The sequence below is a fragment of the Syngnathoides biaculeatus genome, chromosome 18 (genome assembly GCF_019802595.1).
Source record: "Syngnathoides biaculeatus isolate LvHL_M chromosome 18, ASM1980259v1, whole genome shotgun sequence".
Classification (NCBI taxonomy): Eukaryota; Metazoa; Chordata; class Actinopteri; order Syngnathiformes; family Syngnathidae; genus Syngnathoides; species Syngnathoides biaculeatus.
The window spans coordinates 13,091,062-13,111,768 of NC_084657.1; the positions used below are offsets into that span (position 1 = coordinate 13,091,062).

A 20,707-nucleotide genomic window follows, 5' to 3' on the forward strand; every position below is an offset into this window, starting at 1 on the left:
TTGAAAACACTTTAGTGTAACGTTTATGTACAATTTATATTCTTAAAATGAGGGGGGGGGGCAAGTGGGCCTATTTAAAACGCTCCATCTGTACAATCAAAACATTGGAAGAATGTGTTTGAATTTGAGGGGATCTGTACTTTAAACAAGGTATTAAATTTATTAAAATAATCTCACTCCTGTCCTTGAGTTGTGGTGGAGGACTTTGTGCTAAATTGTATGCGGTTTCACCCCCCCCCCCCCCCCCCGGGCAGGGTCACTCATGGCTTTGAGACCCCCCCATGAGGGATAAAATACCGCCCGGTTGCATCATGCTGTGACTTGGCCTCACTCGGGACCGCTCCCCGCGGCTCCCAACAAGAGTGAGATCGCGGAATCAGAAGGCGTTCCCCGGTACCGCGGCCCAAATGAGCTCGGTGATGGATGAGGCGGCCGCTCGTTTGACAAGTGCGCCGGATTTATGGCAGCGAGGCCTCACTCGCCGTAAAGCGCATCCATTGTTGGGAGCACTACATCAGCTTTGTGACAGACAAATTACGCTTTGCTGTGATGCCCCCCACCCCACTTTCCCCACTCTTTCTTTGTTTGTTTGTCGGGACAAAGCGGCGAAACGTCAAACCCCGCGAGGAGATCATTTTTCACTCAAGTTACGTAAGCTACTTTTCGTCACTCGGACGACTTTTTGTGCAGTGCAACGTTGATTCATTTGGATAAGATTCTATGTGTGTATACAGTAATTTGATTAAAATTCAGATGAAATTAACAATGGAGAAGTCATAAGTCTATAAGGGGAGTCCTGGAATGCAAAACAATGACTCTACAACCGTAGAAGTGAGAAAATATTTTGATATTGTTATATTATTGATGGGCTCCAGCACTCCCCGCGACCCTCGTGAGGATAAGGGGTGAAGAAAATGGATGGATGTTGTGGCAGTCAGTTATGCCTTCAGACTAACAGTACTTTGTGGTGCTTGGTAATTATGTTTTTTCTTCTGCATTTGGTCTCGTTGAGAGTGTATCTGAGCTTTCATGCTATTCTCCCATTTCTGCTTCACGCTTTCTTTGAAAGAAAAGCAATTTTCCAACTTTGCGGCATATGAACGCAAAATCCGTCATTACTGCTAATGCGCGGTTGCCTGCACCTGACAACATCAAACAGATTTGAATTTAAATGGGAGTGTTTGGAGCTCAAATACTGCTTGCCGTTTTGCTTTAAAGGATCTCACACTTCTAATTAATGTTGCATAACACACAAAAGGTTGAGGAGTGGGTGCAAAGTGGCAATGAATCTCCAGCAGGAGAAAATTTATTGTGGTATGGGCTTCTTTTTTTCCCTTCCCTCGTTCTAATAATAACAATGACGCATTAGAAGAAAATAAGCACTCTCATCCTTACACTCTTTAGGGACGCATTTTGAAAAACACAAAGCAGTCGATAATGGATGATGGACAAAAAAAAAAAAAAAAAGTAAAAATCTGCTTTATTAAAGAGTCTGGCTTTGTAGTGGCCCTCTATCTTTTTTCTTTCTGTTTTTCTTTTTTTTAACCAACTTGCTGTCATCTTGCATCTTCTTCTTCTTGGCAGGGCTGGCATGCGACGGCGGCGCGCCATCCGCCGCCCGCTTTGTCTTTTTCTTGTTATTCTTCTTGCCTTGTCCTTTCTCTACCCCCGCTTTGTCCGCCGTCGGGGCAGAGTTGGCGGCGGCCGCAGCGGGCTCCAAGACGGGCTGCGGCCGTTTTTTCCTCTTTTTGCTTTCTGGCAGGAAGCCCTTCTGCTTCTTGGCAGGCTGCTGCTGCGTCGGCAGCGGCTGGCCGGCGTCCTTGTTGGGCTTTATCTTCTCCGTTTTGGGCCTCCTGAGGATGGTAGAGATAAATACATTTTTTAAAATTTGGAATACAATCCCCAACACCCGAAGCTCTGCAAAGCCCCGACAGAAGAAGCTGAAGTCATTGCTGGTGTCGAAAGAATAGAATAGGGGTACCAAGCGCTCCGTTATTCACTGAAAAACTCTTCTGTTCAGTGTTTTTGTTTTGCCGCCATCTTGTGTTAACTAGGTCCCAAGGAACTATGTTGAAATGGATTGAGGAGTGTCATTGAGACAAAAGTTGTCATCTTGTCCCATAATTTTTTGAAAAACTCACCATGTCAACACAATAAACTACATAGGTGCCATCTTGGTGCCAAGAAATTTTGTTGAATTGAGGAACCTTTAGACAAAAGCAATGTCTTGCATTAATTTTGGTGAGAACCGATCTTTTGATACATCCATCCATCCATCCATCCATCCATCCATCCATCCATCCATCCATCCAGTATGGGAGTTGCTTATCCTCACGAGAGTTGTGGGAGTGCTGGAGCCTATTCCAGCTATCCTGCCTGGGGTACACCCTGAACTGGTTGCCAGCATCTACTGAAAAACCTCCACCCCAATAACCCTTTGACAAAAGCCACGCTAAAATTAAACAATGCCAACTAAGCACCTCACTTCAATCGATAGGTTTTCAATGACGTCACCACCGCCCTTAGACCAATCGGATAAATTAACGATAGAAAAAAAACTTCACGCTTCACCTATCACTTGTGTTCTCTGACCTCAATGACACACAAGATGGCGTAATTGGAACCCTATCCATTACCGTAATGTCCAGCCTATAAGCCGCGACTTTTTGCACACGCTCTCAACCCTGCGGTTTATGTGGTGATGCGGCTAATTTGTGCATTTATTTTTTCTAACGACCGCAAGGGGACACTCGTGCGGAAAAAGTAAGAGTGAGACCGATGGAATATATGTGCCGATGAAGTGACTTTTACCGGTCCCGCCCTGTTAGCGCAGCGCTATCATGTTACTGCTGTGCCTCAGTGATTTTTACCGGTATGTTTTTTTTTTTTTTTTTTTAACCGGCCCTGTTAGCGCGGCGCTAGCTAGCACAAGCATTAAACACTATGTACCGTGCTGTATCTGTAGGCCGGGAATTCCAGGAAATGCATCGAGAAATGATAAAAGACTCCAGGCTTCACTGTGACCGATACAACCCTGTGTTCATTTTCCGCTCGCAGCACTCACATGACTCCAAAAACTTTCATGACGCTCCAGTAGTTGTCCTCTAGCGTGCCCGACTTCTTGAAAGCCAAAACTTCAGTCATGGGCTGCAGGGCGTCCTTGATGGCCTCTTGGTCCACGGGCAGCTTCTACGCAAACAAAGGTACCAGATGTTGGGGTCTCTTCCCTGTCCCGTTTCCCTTCAGTCCTCTCCCAGTGGCGACTTACTTGATGGTGGATGTGCTTGAGGAAGAAGCGGCACAACTCCAGAGCCTTGAGCAGCCTCTCCCGCAGAGCTTTGCTGTCCGTTTGACCCTCCAGCTTGAAAGTCTGAGGAGAAAGTAGCTGATTTAATAAACTTTGCATTAGGAACAGAACCCATTAGGGAACCTTCCTATTTGCATTTTATATTTAATACAGAACCTTGATTCAATCATGAATGTGTATGAAAAATGTGCACGTCTGTCTGAGTTTCTGTTAAACGTGACAAACATTGAGTGAATTCTGCCTAGCGACGAGGATGTCACTGGCAAAAAGGCACAAGAGCGTCGTTTATTTGAGGTGACGGGTCGACTCACCGCGGCCAGCTGAGCCGCCACCTTGGTGCAAAACTCCAACCACGGTGCGCCGCTCATCAGCTGCTGCACCTCCCTGTTTTGCATGGCGCGCAGCACCAAAACGCACGCCTGGCCCTGCGCACACAAACAAAAATCTCAATACAGTATTCCCCCAACATGCACCAGTAGCTGCTGCAAGCCGCAGTTTACGCTCAGATTCTCACACGCAGACTAACCGGTCAACCCGACTACCGATCCGTATGCCACGCCCCTAAAAGGCACATATCTACCACAGGAACGCTAACGCAGATACCCATACAGTGATTTACACTTCGTGAAACTAGTTTAAAATTTACATTTTCTTTTTTTATGCTATACGATGTTATTTTTCCTTATTAAAAACACTTAACCAAAAACAATTGTTTCATCATTGTCGATGGAGAATACGCTTCTTTCATTTTAATTTCTCAATCAGATAAACGTTTCAGGCAAAGAGCTATTTATAATACACTGTATGCTATTTATTTATTCATGTATAATTGCCAATCACATGTGGGCGTGCATATATACCATATTTATAATTGATGTATGTACTGTTGTGACATTGCTGTTCCCATTGTCATTGCCTGTTGTTTTAAATATGTACATGCAATTACATCTCAGTAGATCAGAATACTGTATCCTGGAAAAAGTTAATTTATTTCAGGAGTTCAATTTAAAAGGTGAAAGTCATATATTACATAGATTCAATACATGTAGTGGAAAGTGGAGTGTGTTTTGTTACAACAGTTTATGATTATTACTTAATGCAAAAAAATAAATAAAATATAACTCACAATTTGCCATTTCAAAAGATTTGAATATTTATAAACCATGCAAAATTATTTTAAATATAGGAGTTAGGTAGGGAAAAATCTTGTGAAATGTTTTTCCCTGTGTGTTGTAGCTCGTTTTTTTTTACTGACTTCAATGAACTCTTCTACCATATTTTCATTTATTGAGATGCACTCGGCTATAGACTGCTAATTGATTCAGCAAAATGGCTACTCTAATATATGTGACGTTAAAAATTGCTGTTCGGAACAACGAATACCTTTTGGTGATCTCTGACGCTCGATGTGATGTGCTGCACGGTCGCATCCAACAGGTGAACACACAAAACCTGCGTGTTACAGCAACGCACACGCGGCTTGCATTAATTAGCGCCACCATAAGACGAAACATCTGTCGCGCGGCGCTCGCTCACGGGAAATCTGTTGAACAGGTCGGTGAACATCTGGGTGGTCAGGGGGCTCTTCCTGCGACTCATGAAGGAGTGCAGTGCCTCCCGAAAGAGGCCGGACACCCGCTCCACGTCCACGTTGCCCATGAACCGCAACTGCGCACACACACACAGACACACACAACATAAGAGACACGAAATAAGATTGAAATGCATTTTGTACACCAGCCTTGACATCATGATTTCCTCAGAGGTTCAACACATAAATCGAATGGGGGGGGGGGGGGGGGGGGGGAGAGAACACATTGTATTATCTCTGTGAAGGTATTGTGGAGCTTATTAGATACGTCGGTGATGACCAGGTTTATACGTCTCGGGCTCTCCGCTGGGGATGGCCCAAATTATCTTGCACTGACCCACTTTTTGACCCAGTAACAGACAGGGAAAAAAAAAAAATAAATGCAAAAATAAAGAAACATCTTGCCTTGGACCCCAGCTACATTAAGCACCAGAGATCCTGTTAGAATGTACAACAGCCTTGAACAAAAGATTATTTTAATAAGTGACAAGTCACCGATTATTATTTTGCGCTTGAACAAAAAATTGCATAAGATGTAAATGGCGGTTTATAACTGCAGCTGCGCTTGTATAACCATCAGCCTGAGAAGGGTTGCGTCAGGAAGGGCATCCGGCGTAAAAATTGTGCCAAACAAATATGTGCGTTCATCTGAGATGGCACGCTGTGGCGACCCCGAAAGGGACAAGCCGAAAGAAACTGCAGTTGCTTCCAGCTTGAAGCCTTTAGAGAAGGTTCAAACTACAAATAAAGACAATCAAGATAGTTGTATTTACCTTGAAAATCTTTGCCGTTTGTATCAGCAATGTCTATGAATGATGGCGCAAATTCAAGTGAGGGTAATAATCTGGCATCTAACCATTTTAGCTGCAAATGTTAAGTGCATTTTGAAATGGGAACCAAAAACTATGGATTATGCAAACTGCTTACACTATAAATGCTATGGATTAGTATTAATGCATTAAACTCTTTTCCCCACATTTTTCTTTTGTATTCTGGGTGAAAAACTTTCAGGATTTGTTGCTAACACAGTTAGCCAAGATACGAGCGCAGCTCTTCCAACTACACCACGGCTAACACAGATTAGTATTAACGTGCATGTGCGTTAAAGCCGGAGATAACAGCGGCGAGCAGCGGGATTTTGCACACTGTAGGCTGTCTCCAGAGGAAAATAACAATGATGAAGTTGATTAAATCACTCGTCACCCTTTTTGTCTATGTCTGGCTGGCTGCTTCATTTTTGCAGAAAAGAGGGAAATAGGAATTACGTACCTCTGCTGCAGTCCCGGACGCTCCCTCCTCTTTGTTCTCGGCTGTGGGCGCTCCTCGCAACACTTTCACCACATACAGGGCAGCGCTGCAAAAGAAGCACGTAGATTAGATACACTTGAACAATATCAGAAGGTAATTCATAAACCACTGCAGAAATTCTGGTGAGATCATCCTGGTGAAAACATTGGCCAAGAATGCTTGAAAAAATTAGCTCCTCCATAACCGGTTTCACTAATTGACACGAAACTGGGTAGTTACGTCTTTTATAACTCCCGCAACCCTCGTGAGGATAAACGGCTCAGAAAATGGATGGATGGCTGTCTTTTATAACAGAACACGTGAAAAAAAATCTCAAGGTTGGAACAAAATTGGACCGAGTTAAACCAATTAACACAAAATCTGGTGGGAACAAAAATAGTCTCAAGGGCCCATGCTGCAAATTAAACAGAAATTCAGCAATTTTTATTCGATGCAGCCATTTTGGGGGAGAATTCAATGGAAAATGGGTGCACGGTAAATTAGAAAAATTAGTCATTAGCGGCTTTAGAGATTGACACAAGATTGTGTGGACATGTCTATCGTAACAGGACACATGAAAATGTCTCATGGACGCATGCTGCTAAAGTGAACAGAATGTCAGCCATTTTGTTTTGAAGCAGACATTTTGGGCAAATTCCGGGACAGTGTGACGGAGCACGGCTTACGGCTTTTATTCTTCTTATTCTTATTATAATCACCTGAAGTAGTAGAGCCCAACAGATGACTCGGACAACTTCTGCATTTTCGCCATCAGGTTGCTGAGAAGGTTATGGAGCTCCTCCTGTCTGTCTTCGGTAGTCTTGCAGTACACCTTGGCCCGGCACAACTGGTTCCTACAAAATACAAAGACGACAGACGGAGCAAAATAAATCATACCGGCTTTGTTTTAAAAGTTAAATCAAACATGGGCAGGTGATTTACTTGAAAATGTCTGCCGCCCTGAGGAGGAATTCCTGGTCCTGCTGCTCCTTGCCTGAGTTCATCACTCGCTCGATTATGTACAGGAGAGGCTCCAGAAGGTCCAGGACCAGAGGACTGTCAGCCTGCCGGGCTACGAACACCTCCACCAGATCCAGCACCTACAAAGTCGGTCGGAGAGTCAATTCTGACGTAGACCGATGCGCCGTGGCGACGCTATTCTTTGACCTACCTTAATCTTGAAATCGCACACCAGTGTCTTCTCTTTCCGGATTTTGACCTTGGCGTCCTTCTTGGCCTGGTTCTTCTTTTTCTGCTCAGAGAATAACGTAGACAAGCTCTTGTCCAGCTCCATCATGGCGTCGTCAGACAAGTCATCGTCGCTGCCCTCCTGGTCTTTGTCCTGGACACGCGGAAACAGAGTAAGACGTTATCATAAACACAAGTCCATTCTTCCATCCATCCATTTTCTTTGCCGCTTATCCTCACGAGGGTCGCAGGAGGGATGGAGCCTATCCCAGCTCTCAACGAGCAGGAGGCGGGGTACACCCTGAACTGGTTGCCAGCCAATTGCAGGGCACATAGAGACAAACAGCTGCACTCACAATAACACTTAGGGGCAATTTAGAGTGTCCAATTAATGTTGCATGTTTTGGGGATGTGGGAGGAAACCGGAGTGCCCGGAGAAAACCCACGGAGCCACATGCAAATTTCACACAAGCCGAAATGTGATTTTTTTTTCCCTCCACATTTTTCCTGCCTAATAGACGATCTTGCATGTCATGGCGCCCCTCAGTGGCGAACGTTAGTATGACACACACATGAAATGAAACCAGCGTCCATGTCGATCTTGACATTAGTCCGTGGAAAAGCCTCACCAGAGTATTCTTGTGCTGGAGGACCTTCATCAGCTCCACTCTGAAGCTTTGGTCCACCTCCTCCACGGCTTCCTCATTCTCACCCTCCTCAGAGTCAGTGCAAGATTCGTCGGACTCGTCCTCCTTTTTATGAACAAAAATGACTTCAGAACGATGTAGAGAAGAATGAAAGAAAGAAACAAAGAGAAGATCAAGCACCATCTCCACATCCTCATCACGTTTCGGTTTCTTCTGCTTGGCTTTTTCGGCGTCGTCCATGACGAGCACAGGGCCGTCATCCTCGCCATCTTTATCCGGATCCAGGACCTCAAACACCCAAATCAAGATTTTGAGTGACGGCGCCCTGGCACGCAGTCAAGGACAAGCGGGTTGTGACTTACATCCAAAATGGAGGTGAGGGCTGCGGCGTTGACGTGGGGGGAAATGGAGGCGAAGACTGTCTTGCACACCTGCCTGATGTGTCGGCTCGGCTGGGACAGGAGCGACAACAAGATGTCCACCAACACCTCCACCCACTCGGGCTCAGCTGCCTCTTGCGTTTTGCTGCCTGCGTGGAGGAAAAGTCACAAATCAACATTTAATGTGACGTTGTTATGGTCAAAATGCTGCTGTTTAAACTGTCGCATAATTGTATTCCATCTTTTCTGTTTATTAGTCTGTTTTTATTTCGATCACGTACATGCTTTTGCTATCGTAAATGTGTTTAACTTTGGATATTTGTTTTTATTTTGCTAATGCAACCTTCATTTTACTGTTAATTTTTGCAAATTTATCTTCGCTGCTGTGAAAGTATTTGTACTGTCAAATTAGTTTCAGTTGTTGCAAATGTGTTTTTACTTTCACAATGTTAATTATTTGGACAACTTGTGTTTACGTTTGCTGATACGTTTCCATTTTACTTACTTTTATTACGTTTGCAAATAGATTTTTTTTTCCCATCGTGCAAATTTTTATTGTACAATGTCATTACATTTAACAATTTGTTTAAATTTTCGTAAATTACTAACCGTGGTAAATTGGTTCTTTGTAAATTCCACTTTGATATTTCAAGTTTACACTGTTGTAAATGCATTATTTTAATCAGAATTTTTCAAATTTTATCTGGTACTGTACTTTGCAAATGTGTTTTGACTGTTGCATATTATTATTATTAGTCTGTTACCTTTCTTCCTTTTCTTGGCTTTCTTCTCCTGGCACGCCTCCACGCAGCTCTGCAGATCCTTCATGACATCCAGCAGCTCATCTGGAGCCTTCACCAACAATAACATGCTTATCGTCAGCCGGGGTTCCTAACTACTGTGATGCGTAAGATTAGTGTGCTGTGAGAGTATTTGCTTAGTTGCAGAATTTTGAGGAGGACTTTTTTTTTTGGGACTCATTCCAAAGCCAAGTCTTACAAAAGGATCGTGCTTTGGAGTCATTTTGTTTTCTATATTGAAGTGAAGAGTGGAGGTTTATTTGAGGAGTTCAAAGCCCTGTCTCATGGATAAAAGAACTTTGGCGTGCTGTGGGATCCATTGGGAATAGCAAACTTTTTCGTGTGAGCATCAATAACTCGCAGGGATAGGGGACCAAACTCTTCTGTGTACGCTGTGTATCACAGGTGTCAAACTCAAGTCCCGGGGGCCAGGTCCGGCCCGCCGCATGATTTTAGGTGGCCCGCGAAGGCAAATCGCGTATCGACTTCTATGATTTTTGTCCAAATATGGACCAAAATTTCAAATTGTCATATGATAAATTAGAAAATTTAGATATTGCAAGCATTTTGGCGTGCTCAATCTTCAACAGTAGTTGAAAAACCCATTTCCCTTGATTTCTGATTCTAAAAGAAAATAAATAAATTTCATTTGTAAATATGATGAGGCGAAAGATTTTTATGTTTTCACAGTCATAATGGCCCTCTGAGGGAAACTGTGATTACAATGTGGCCCATGACAAAAATGAGTTTGAAACCCCTGCTGTACATAGTTACAGATACATTTTTGTTTGGTGGGGTAATAGAGTCATTCCATTTGTTAAATGTAAAGCATGTGCCTTGGCTCAAAAACGTTCGGGAAACACTGATTTAGAAGATGTGTGAAATAAATACAGTTTTTGTTGACTTGGTCAACCGTACCTTGAAGAGGTGCATGCCCAACAGGAGGAAGAGCTGCTGGAATGCCCTGCTCTCCACTGAGTGGCCTTTCTTGGTTTTCTTTTTCAGGCTCGCCACCGACTCCAGCATGCTGGGAGAAAACAGACGTAGAAACCCAATTATTACATGCAATGACTAACGTTAAAAATTGTCATGGGGGAGAGAAGAAACCAGAACGTGCAGTCTGACCTGTCCCAGGCCTGCTTCTGCTCCTCACTGAAGGGACAGACAGCACGGACAAATGTGGGCTGGTGGAGCAGTTCTTGGGCGTACTGGACCAGACGGTAGATCCACAACGAGCCATCGGACGTGACGCCTAGCGTGCGCCTGTGGGTCACGGCTCCACCTTTGGATGCATCATCAGCCAGGGGCAGGTTATGCATGGAGAGGAGGAGCCTGGACGATGGACAAATTTTTTTTTTATTGTCATTGGATAAGATTACTAAAAAAATGCATTTGATTGCATCTCTCATGTAGCTGTGGGGAAGACTTCCAAGACTAAATATGTTAATGACCCTGCTATGGCTGGCGTAAATATTTTATCATCTCATCAACGTGGACTTCCACCCAAATTTATAAGGAGCATTGGAAGAATGCCTACCCACCAATGATAAAATTTAAAAATAGACGACGAGCACTCACCCGAAGCAGGAATTGACCAGCACTGCTCTGGTTTTCGGATCCAGAGGTACGTCGAGCTTATCTTGAGTTTCTGGAATGTCGATGCAGGCCTTCTTGGTGTTGAAGAAGCTGTGGAAAAAGATGAATCTGGGAAAAAAAATGGAATCATTAATTGTGGCCAGTAACATTCATTTGTAACTCTAGTTATGTAGATTTTTAAGGTATCTATATCAATATATTGCAGTTCTTGAGATACAGAACACATGTATAGCTGAAGGACTTTGTATGATGACCAAAAAAAAAAAGTTTTTTCAGTCACATTTTGGAAAATTATGCACGAATTGGAAAATTCTGCAGTGCAAATATATTGAAATTGGATATACACCTGGATATTTCAGGTATTTTCATTTGTATCCAAATTATTTTTATGGAGCAACTGAACTGTTCTATAACTATTTTACTCAACTTAATAAACAAGTGAAACATATTTACGGAGCTTCAAAGTAAAGTAATTTTTTTTTTTTTTTGCAAGGTCGGCAGTGTTCATTAAAAGGAGTGAGATTTTATCACTGCTAGTACAATATTTCATGCTTGTCTCACCCTTTTGAATGATTTGGTATATTTTCAATAACTGCTTTATATACCTGGCAATCTCCATAATGAACTCCTCATCCTTCTTGACCTGGTGGTTGTCCACAATTGAGGCCAGCCTATCCACAATCCACTTCCTCAGGCGGAATATGAGGTCCCTGAGGATTATGACGAATGGGTGAGCGGTCACTCTGCTTTCTGGGTTCACCGCGGTTCCTCTGTACTCACTCTTCCAAATGGTCCTGGCGCTCCTTCTGCCTGCGCGAGGTAAAGTTGAGCAGCTGGCCTATACGAGGTGTTAGGAAGGTGGTCTTTAGCCACGCCACGTAATTGTGCAGCGCCGTCGGCTGCAGGTGCTGGACCACACGCCACACGGACGGCACCACCGGGTAGCCCTGGTGGACGAGCGAGGAGAAGCCCACCATCACCGCTAGCTGCTTTTCGGCATCCTGGCAGCCCTCCAGGAATTTCGACACGGAGGCTTCCATCTCGGGCGCCAGCTTGAAGCGTTCTTGTTTCTGGAAAATAGGTGAATGTGACATTGAATACCTATTGGTGAGTCTGCATTTGGGGCAGAATCCACAAGCTCGCTAGTTAGCTAATACCTGTACTTTTAACGAGGGTCGTGTGAAGGTGGTTTGTGTGTGCTCAATAATTGAACTCCGTGATTACAGTCGTTTCATAACTTTACGTACTTGCTAGACGCATGGTGTTCATGCTTTATGAGCCTCTCCATATTAAGTATCCAGACTCACCTGAGCAGACACCACATGCTCGCCGTAGTGAATCATCACCTCCCCGGACAGAACCTCTTTGAGCTGGGACAAGGACAGAAGCGGCAAAGCGCTGCCCAACATTCGGAAACTCAAAAAGCTGCAGAAATAAACACATTAAATGGTTTATTTTACACACACGCCCCCCCAAAAAATCTGATTTTACATGCATGCGGACTTTATTTCATTAATATTAAACTAATTGTAGGTATACTGGTGGAAAGTTAGGGTGTGGAGCTGGATGCAAGTAGGTTAGGATATTAATTAATCCAGCCTGTACGAACTGATATTTAATGTTTGTGCTTTTGCTTTTGTCTGAGTGAGTGAGAGGGAGATCTGCCCCCATGTCTCAATACTTTTGTCCACTTGACTCACTGTGTGGGTCCCCAATGCTCCTTCAGCATTCCCTCCACAATGGCTTTATTCCAGAAGAGCTGGAAGCTGTCCTCCCTCAGGGAGAGCTTGAGGAGGTCCAGGGCCACCGCCGGGAGCGCGCAGTCCTTCTTCTCCGAGCGGGCGGCCATCTTGAGTACGTGCGTTAGCCTATAAGATAGAACAACGCAAACCTCTAAGGTTAACAGAAGAGTGCAAGAGTGTGCAGTGTTCCTGGGGCCGTAATTTTCTATATATGCCACAAGATGGTGGCAAAGTACTACTTTTGTCTAAGTCCCTCCCTCCCGAACTCACTTCAACAGAGTTCCGTGGCACCAAGCTGGCAGCAAACCACTACTTTACTGTAAATGAAGCTCCTCCATATGGTTCCTTGGCGTTATGTTTGCCACAAGATGGCGCCAAATCAAGTTCATCTTTTTGAAACTTCACAATTCACTTTAATGTAGTTTCTTGGCACCGAAATGCCACAAAATACTGGTTTGATCAAAATAAAGCACCTGAAATCATTTCAACATAAGGCACCAAGATTCCACAAAATGGTGACAAAGCACAACTTTGGACTCCTTAATTCACTTCAACGTCTTGTCTTGGCATTAAAATGCTACAATATGCCACCAAGGTAATACTTTTGATCTGGCCGGAGTACACAAAGAAAGTATTTCAGCAAATAACAACAAAGTTTTCACAAAAATGCACAAAAAGGGTTGAGAAAAAAAGGGAAGTATTTTATTTTTCTTACTTTTCAATGTTGTCACTGTTGATTATGTTGGAGGAGCCCAGCAGCTTTTTGAGTTTCTTGGGTTGGAGGATTTGCGGAAAGCGCTCGAGCGCCACCAGCAGCAGCTGGAGCTGCTCCGGAGTCTGGAAGGCCAACGCCAGGTCCGACTGCAAGGCGCTCAGCAGGACCTCCTCAAACACCTGCTCGGGAACCTGCCGGACACAAACAGTGCATTTACCTTCCTTGCCATGTGTCACATAACACCCACGTCACACCACTTTAAAATCACCGCTTCATTGGGAATGTTGCCGTTACCTCTGTGAGGATGTCTGTCAAGGTCTTGCTGGGCAGGTCCTTCAGGTGTTGTCGCTCCTGGGTGAGCCTCTGCAGAATCTGCACACAACCCAGGACCACCGGCGGCTCCTGCGTGGTTCCACAAAATGACAGCTAGGGTCAAGCATGCATCATGCAGTGGACATTTTCAAGTCAAACGCCTCGAAAAGCCAGTGTCATTTTTTTATTTTATAATTACAAGTAGTCTGTCTTTTGACATTTTTTGCTTCAGCCAACCAAGTGAGCTGCCGCCTATATTTGTTGGGTTTAGGTGCACGAGCACCCCCACACACACAAACAAAACACACACTTTCTTACACTGAATAGGCGCCCTGACTGGTGCAGCGCAAGGACGCCAAACAAGCTCCCAAACGCTGCATTTCTGACAAATTTCTGCAGGAAATGGGGAAAAAAACCATTTTGACACAGTATTTTCAACCATAGAGAAGAAAAAAAATCATTTAAAAACATTCACCTTCGTGGCTTTTTGTACATTGTGCTTCTCCCTGATTCTGTCGAGGATGTCCTGCAGAGTGAGTTCCTCAAAAGCGCTCAGGAGCTGGAAATAAAATAAAAAAAAAGCAGTTGGCATCTCAGCGACACGTCACATCAACACTCACAGGCCGAAATATTAGGTAAGCTCAATGAGGGGGCTGTGTCAGAATGTCCACCCACCTGACCCAGAGCTAAGCTGAAGCCGGGCCTTGCTGCCTCCCGTGTGTGAGCGAGGCCATCCAAGAGCCTCTTGACTGTGTACTCCAGCTCATCTTCCTGTGGGCAACACAATACACACAGACAGACACAACAATAAAACATAATGGTAAATATTACGCCGGGACGGTGGAGCGGCTCTAGATCGTTGGCCTCACAGTTCTGAGGACCGGGGTTCAAATACCGCAGCCGCTCGTGTTAAGTTTGCATGTTCCCCCTGTGCCTGCGCGAGTTTTTTTTCCGGGCACTCCGGTTTCCTCCCACTTCCCAAAAACATGCATTCATTGGAGAGTCTAAATTGCCCGTAGGTATGATTGAGAGAGAGACAGTTGTCTGTCTCCATGTGCCGTGCGACTGGCTGGCAACCAGTTCAGGAAGTACCCCGCCTCCTGCCTGAAGATAGCTGGGATAGGCTCCAGGACTCCTGCAACACTCGTGAGGATAAGCACCTCAGAAAATGAATGGATGGATAGTAAACATTACAAACAAAACATTATCATAGTAATTGTTATTACTTACTTGTTAATCATCTTTTTTAAATGTATTATTTACCAAATGGTTGGGGTTTATTACTGCCATTTTTTTAAATCTTAGTGTAGCATGCTGCCTTCAATATACGTTTGTTTATGTCACATCAATAAAATGTTAAAAAACATATATAACAAAATAAAACTGTCAGTAATAAGATTATTATTTATTTATTATAATATTCACTACAATGACAAACTTGTATTTATTATTTTACTTTACGGTTTCATAATTAATTGTAAATATTATTGCTATTAAATAATGGTTATAAATGATATTTGTTGTTTTCTGTTACAGTGACTGGATGGTAAAATATCGAATCAGCGAAACAATAAATAAAATGAATCATGATCATTTTCTATGACCAAAATAAAATTAAATAAACTACTTAGTATCCGATTAGAGGGGAATAAAACTAATGATAATTAAATGAACAACTTGTTATGGACTGGAAATGTTGGCAGCACAGTTATAATGTTATACGCATTTTATTAGGCACAAAAATCTGAGTGAGGGTTTAACTACAGTACATTTTTCAGCTTGAGAGTGAACTCGGTGGCTCGTGTACGATGTAAGGACTAATTTAAGGATTTTGACATTATAATACTCGTGAAACATTACTATAACCAGTTATTTATGCAATGTAATGTACTCAATTTAAAAACAAAAAGGACAACGTGTAGGCACCTTATTGTTGTCTTTGAGGTATTTAAGAAGGTTTTCCACAGCGCTCAGCCGAATTTCCTGGTCGGGTTTGGCTAAGTCCCAGAAGAAATCGAGAAAGACTCGGTTCTGTTGGAGGGCCCCGGCCGTACGGAACGGTTCGTCCGCTTTCACGTGGAGCTCCACCATGTTCACGGACATCTCACCGCAACATGCTCCGAAAAACACGGGGTGGAAAATAACGTGCTTGCCTCTTCCTGGTGCGAAGCGACTACTTCCAGGTCAGCCGTTTTCAAAATGGAAAAAACTTTATTGACAAAGATAAAATGTCAAATTGGATCCAGTGGATTTAAAAAAGAATTTTATAATAAACTACTACAATTAAGTGGGTGCATTGATGATGCTTCTTCGCTTGCTTTCAAATGTCTAGTTTTACAATTTTTCTTTTCGTAAACATTTGACAAATCGCTTTTGCTAAGTTGAGCCAACCTTATTTACATTCAGTGGTTGACAGACCCTATTTTTCTTGTACAGTATTTTGCCACCTAAAAAACAATATTTATTCACACAATTCAACGAATAAAAGGCCTTCTCTCATTGAGATGCTGAAACACTAATTTCAAATATTTCTCAAGCTTTATAAAGATTTCTAAATTCAATATTCCCTCACGCAATCATGGACATTCGGGAGGAACCTATCCTCTATTAGGTGAAACATTTGACTTATTTGCTCCTTTTATGCTCAAACCAAAATTTTAAGTGTTGCATTAGACTCAAGTATGTATGGTGAAGTGCGTTGAGCTTCGTTTTTCTTGTTGCATCTACAGGCAATTTTGATTTTTCCAATTACGCTTCACTACTTGTTTGCTACCTGATGTTTACCGTCCACTATTTTTAAGATCTGTGATTGACTGATGTCACCATGTTACCTATGATTAATTTGGGATTTTTTTTACTTTTCTGACAAGATTGTATTTATTTCATCTTGGAATCATTTCAGTTCAGTCATCTTTAGTACAAAAGGTTCGAAAAAATTGCGAGAAACTCAACTTGCATGTTCACATCTTGAATCGCAGACAGAGTTGTGAGAACCACATATTTGACGGGATAAGGCGCAAACAGACTGTTTATCATGACGTAAAAAGATTCTCTTTTTATTAAAAATTGCATGGAAAGGCAGTCACTGTTGAGGTGTTTTCAGTGGACGGAGGAGGCCAGCTTGGCGGCACGCAGGGCCTTCTGGGCGTCGCTAATTTGCTGCTGCAGCCTCTGCTTCATGCCCTCATTCTGTGCCTTCTTCAGCATGTCCTGCATGTCCTTAATGATCGCCCGGTAGCCAGGAGCGTTGTGAAACACTCGGATGGCCTTGTCGCCGCTGCACGCCAAAAAGCGCCCGGTGACATCAAAGCGGAGGGCCGTGACCTCGAAGCTGTGTATGCTGAGAATCTGCTCTTCCAACTCGCCGCTGGAGGCGTTGTACAAGGCCACGTTACACCCGTCACTAATGGCCACCACTCGGCCGTCGGGCGACAGCGCCGCCAGGCTGCCTTTGGACGACGAGCAGGGGACGGTCTTGAGCAGATAGGGATCCTGCTGCTTTTTGTACTCTACGTCCGTATTCCACAACTTCCAAGTGCCGTCTTTGGACACTGTCACCATTCTGAAACCAAGAAAAGAGAAAGGAAGTGACAAGAGTTCCTAGCGGAGACCGTCAGTTGTCTGATGTGTTCATGTTAAAATGTGCGCCCTGCAAAATCGATGCCATTTTATCTACGATCTTATGCCGACACATGCCTATACATTATATCATCTTAAAGCCTTCAGTGGCTGGAATTGGAATCTTAAACATGTACAACATATTTAGAAACCAATGTTTGAAAGACTTCACAGAGTTTTTAAAGTGCCGCTGTCATGAAATGCATGATTTTTAGTATGTAATTAATTAAAAAAAAAAAAAAAAAAAAAAAAAAAAAGGCAGCCAGAATGGACCCATCCGTATTTTCACTACACAACATGATTTTGACATATATGGCTTTATGTCACTCCCGCCATGAGAATGCTCTCGAGGGATTTGTTTTCGAGAAGAAGCAGGAAGTGACATCAGAATCAGATGCCCACTCAGGCAGGCTCGTCTGTTTCCACTAGTTTTAGCTGCTGGAAGGTAGCTTGTTCTTCCTTCGTGTTAGCCAAAATGCCGGCTCGTTGTATTGCTGGATATTGTTCGAACACTCGGGAGGATGGATTGATTCTTCATACTCTTCAAAAAGACCCGGTTCGTCGTGAAAAATGGATTGCACGGGTGCAAAGGACGAGAGCTTCGTTGGTTCCAAATGACAGTTTGTGTGTATACAGCTACTAAAAAAAAATAATAATAGTTTGGGGGAGGGGGGGCGTAATCCTCTCAGAATGTAACAAAAGGTCCGCGCACGGAAATTAGGGGTGCTAAATGTGTTGATGTACCCGTCGGCCCCTTCGGCCATGTTGGCTCATATACACTGTCTAGGAGTCTGTTGTTGGTTCGAAGTGATCCGCATATCATCTAAATATGGCTCGAAACGAAAATAAATTCAATTAAAAATAATTTATATAAAAAAACTTGTGACTTACTTGTGCGAGTCGTTAGAAAAGGCAAACGCGTGCACTCCTGCGGAGTGGCCTTTCAGCTCGAAGGCTCGCGTCACCTCCTTGAACTCGCCCGTCTTTGAAAAGCACACCTCCCACACCTTGACGTCTGGAGTGAAGCCACAGGATGCCACAAACCTGAGGGAGGAAAAAAAACCTCTTTGTTCGAGAAACAATAGCGGCCGGAGGGGATTTCTCACCTTCCACATGGGGAGACGGCAACATAAGAATTGGTCATCTGGTTAGTGTTGATAGAAGCCAGTATTTCACCTTTCAGGTTCCAAATGTTGATGGTGGTGTCATTGTAGGCGCTCATGAGGAACTTGCCTGCACGAAACAGTCCATCGACCCCATCACATTCAGCACCGGCGTTGTTGGTGGTGTTTTACTGAAATGTCATTTATTGCGCCATGTACCGGTATCCGCCATGCCGATGTTGATGATGCTGCCCTTATGTTTGATCGGGAAGTCCTTGGCAGCCGGTTTGAAGCTCATAGTGCCGTCATCTTTTTTAATCATTTTGAAGACACGGATGGTGTCGCCGTAAGACAGCCAGGTGATAAACGCCCTACGGGGGGAAATGCGAGCACACAGTTAGGGAATAAAGTGAGTGAGGTGTAGCCTTGACAAGACGTTTTTTTACACCTTCCAGCCTCCCTGCTACTGGAAAGATTTGGCAGGATCTCTGTTTGAAAAAAATGAATTGCGAAAAATCATCCAGGTTCACTCGAGAGTAGGGACACGCTTTTGAAATTAACTCAAGCCTTAGTAGTGCTTAATCTCGCGTTTATGGGTTAGACAGGGTTTAGTTTTAGGGATGCTTTTTGTGTCTTTGCTGACCCTGGGTTAATGTCATTAAAAAAAAAAAAAAACAGTTTGCGGGTAAGGCAGGAAGGAAAGAGGAAAAAAAGGTAGCAATGTAAGAACAGAGCAACGGAAGGCACAGAAAAACAGGATTACTTAAAATGAAGGTGACAGGGAAGGAAAGACAAGCGCACAGCCCTGGGCCACAACTAACCACGTGACTCACCTGGAGTCCGGGGTGAAGCACACTAGGGTGGCATGGTCTAGCTCCACATTGGCCCTCATGTACTTGTGATCCCGGTTGAGGAAGTCTTTGGTGCTCCATATTCGCACGGTGCGGTCATCGGAACAAGACGCCAAGTACTTCCCGTTACTGCTGAAATCCAGGGACGTCACAATCCCACTGTGGCCCTGAGGAAAATGGAGAAACAAGATATTGTGTCGAATGAAGAGCAACGCTCCTCGTCTATGCCATTTATACAGGAAATTGTGAGCGTCTAACAGCTTTTGGGTTTACCTTTAGCGAGCATGCCAGCAGAGGATGGCTGAAGTCGTGTTGTGGAGATTTATTTTTACGGCCGCGCAGCAGCTTCTCTTGCTTGAGTTTCTTGGCTGCAGGACCCTTTGCCGTGCTGCCTTCAGATGGAAGAACAGAAACCCATCGGAATTGCAATTTTTGGGCAAATGGACAGGAAGTCCTGTGAATCCCATTGATGATGTGCAGAAAAATTACCTAAAAGGCCACTCTATTATTTTTTTTAAATTTCCGATTCCCAAGACGGCAGCTTCACCCTTATGAAATTAGCCACAAAACACCCTCCCATTTTTGGAAAGGTGAATAGGAATTTAAATAAAAATTTAATGGGTAGATTCTTCATACGAAATTTTATATTATTTATCGTGTCAGCAGTTGGCTTTCCACAGACAGGAAAAACCTTGTCCTTTTCCTAATTATTCCACTAACTAGTTAATTATTGGTATCGGTGCATCATGGAAAATAGCATTGGAATAGGCCAATGATATTATCCTTATGATCACATCCATCAAGTGACTTTACTAGTTGCTTTGGCTAATTAAGGATTAACTGGTACTATTTAGTGATGCATCATGGAAAATAGCATTGTGGTTAAGTGATGGGCCAATGATCATTATCTGAAAAATGCATAGGAATTTCTAAAGAATTAATAAATTTATGTGCATTTTATTCAGTTAAAAAAAACAAGTCAGATTTCCCATAGTTTCTATTGGAAAGCAAAAGACGTTATTCACCCCAAATGTATGAACTTCAAAGTTTAATAACTTTGTCAGCTATTAATTTTGATCTCATTGGAAGTTCTTTCAGCATCAAACCAATTTGAAAATTTTGAATAGGTACCAAATTTTTGTATCACTTTTAAGTAAGCAGTGACAAATGTGTTTGTGCGGACCTAAGCATCATACACGGTTGTTCTGATTAATAGTCCGCTAGAAAAAAAAAAAAAACAAGTTGGCGTGTTGACTTTAGGTGACAGGCTAGCACGCTAACGTGAGCACCAACATTCGAGCAGCCTCCTGTAAACTCTTACTTGCGCAGTCGCTCGTCTGCTCGGCCTCCCCTCGCAGCTCCTCTTTCCTTTTCCCCAAGGCGAACGCGACCAACGCCACCAGGCCTCCCAAAAACAAAGTCAAAGTGACCAAAGCGACCACCTCCATCGCTGCGCCTAGTGGAAGTTGCGGTAGGTTCGTGTTCTCGCTGCCACGTAATTTGATTCGCGCCGCTAAAGATGATGGGATTGTTTTTTTTAATTCGTGACATTTGGTCGGCAACAGATGAA

At 43.5% G+C, this 20,707-nt stretch overlaps 2 protein-coding genes across 2 annotated transcripts; both read right to left on the reverse strand.

Annotated features, from left to right (window-relative positions):
• Positions 1-1,278: 1,278 nt before the first annotated feature.
• On the reverse strand, positions 1,279-15,742 carry mybbp1a (MYB binding protein (P160) 1a). The gene is made up of 27 exons (XM_061802317.1): positions 15,492-15,742; positions 14,241-14,336; positions 14,041-14,124; positions 13,884-13,958; positions 13,548-13,655; positions 13,254-13,444; positions 12,497-12,664; positions 12,104-12,221; positions 11,577-11,866; positions 11,402-11,506; positions 10,779-10,904; positions 10,326-10,532; positions 10,119-10,227; positions 9,165-9,252; positions 8,383-8,549; positions 8,201-8,308; positions 8,003-8,125; positions 7,357-7,527; positions 7,128-7,285; positions 6,905-7,039; positions 6,168-6,252; positions 4,844-4,975; positions 4,691-4,759; positions 3,619-3,732; positions 3,269-3,370; positions 3,065-3,189; positions 1,279-1,853 (listed from the first exon to the last, which is right to left on the reverse strand). Exons 1-27 carry the CDS (start codon positions 15,666-15,668, stop codon positions 1,484-1,486), a joined length of 3,801 nt encoding a protein of 1,266 aa, XP_061658301.1. The 5' UTR covers positions 15,669-15,742; the 3' UTR covers positions 1,279-1,483.
• Positions 15,743-16,467: 725 nt separating this feature from the next.
• On the reverse strand, positions 16,468-20,650 carry tbl2 (transducin beta like 2). The gene is made up of 7 exons (XM_061803618.1): positions 20,459-20,650; positions 19,411-19,529; positions 19,120-19,304; positions 18,506-18,657; positions 18,290-18,416; positions 18,075-18,227; positions 16,468-17,127 (listed from the first exon to the last, which is right to left on the reverse strand). The coding sequence occupies exons 1-7, from the start codon at positions 20,583-20,585 to the stop codon at positions 16,665-16,667; spliced, it is 1,326 nt and encodes a 441-aa protein (XP_061659602.1). The 5' UTR covers positions 20,586-20,650; the 3' UTR covers positions 16,468-16,664.
• Between the last annotated feature and the right edge of the window lie 57 nt (positions 20,651-20,707).

Coding starts and splice junctions, on each gene's coding strand:
- tbl2 (XM_061803618.1), bottom strand. CDS start 20,585: ATGGAGGTGGTCGCTTTGGTCACTTTGACTTTGTTTTTGGGAGGCCTG. Junction 19,530..20,458: donor GCAGACGAGCGACTGCGCAA/GTAAGAGTTTAC, acceptor TTCCATCTGAAG/GCAGCACGGCAAAGGGTCCT. Junction 19,305..19,410: donor TGCTGGCATGCTCGCTAAAG/GTAAACCCAAAA, acceptor CATTTTCCTCAG/GGCCACAGTGGGATTGTGAC.
- mybbp1a (XM_061802317.1), bottom strand. CDS start 15,668: ATGTCCGTGAACATGGTGGAGCTCCACGTGAAAGCGGACGAACCGTTC. Junction 13,445..13,547: donor TGACAGACATCCTCACAGAG/GTAACGGCAACA, acceptor TGTGTCCGGCAG/GTTCCCGAGCAGGTGTTTGA. Junction 3,733..4,690: donor GCGTCAGAGATCACCAAAAG/GTATTCGTTGTT, acceptor TTGTGTGCGCAG/GGCCAGGCGTGCGTTTTGGT.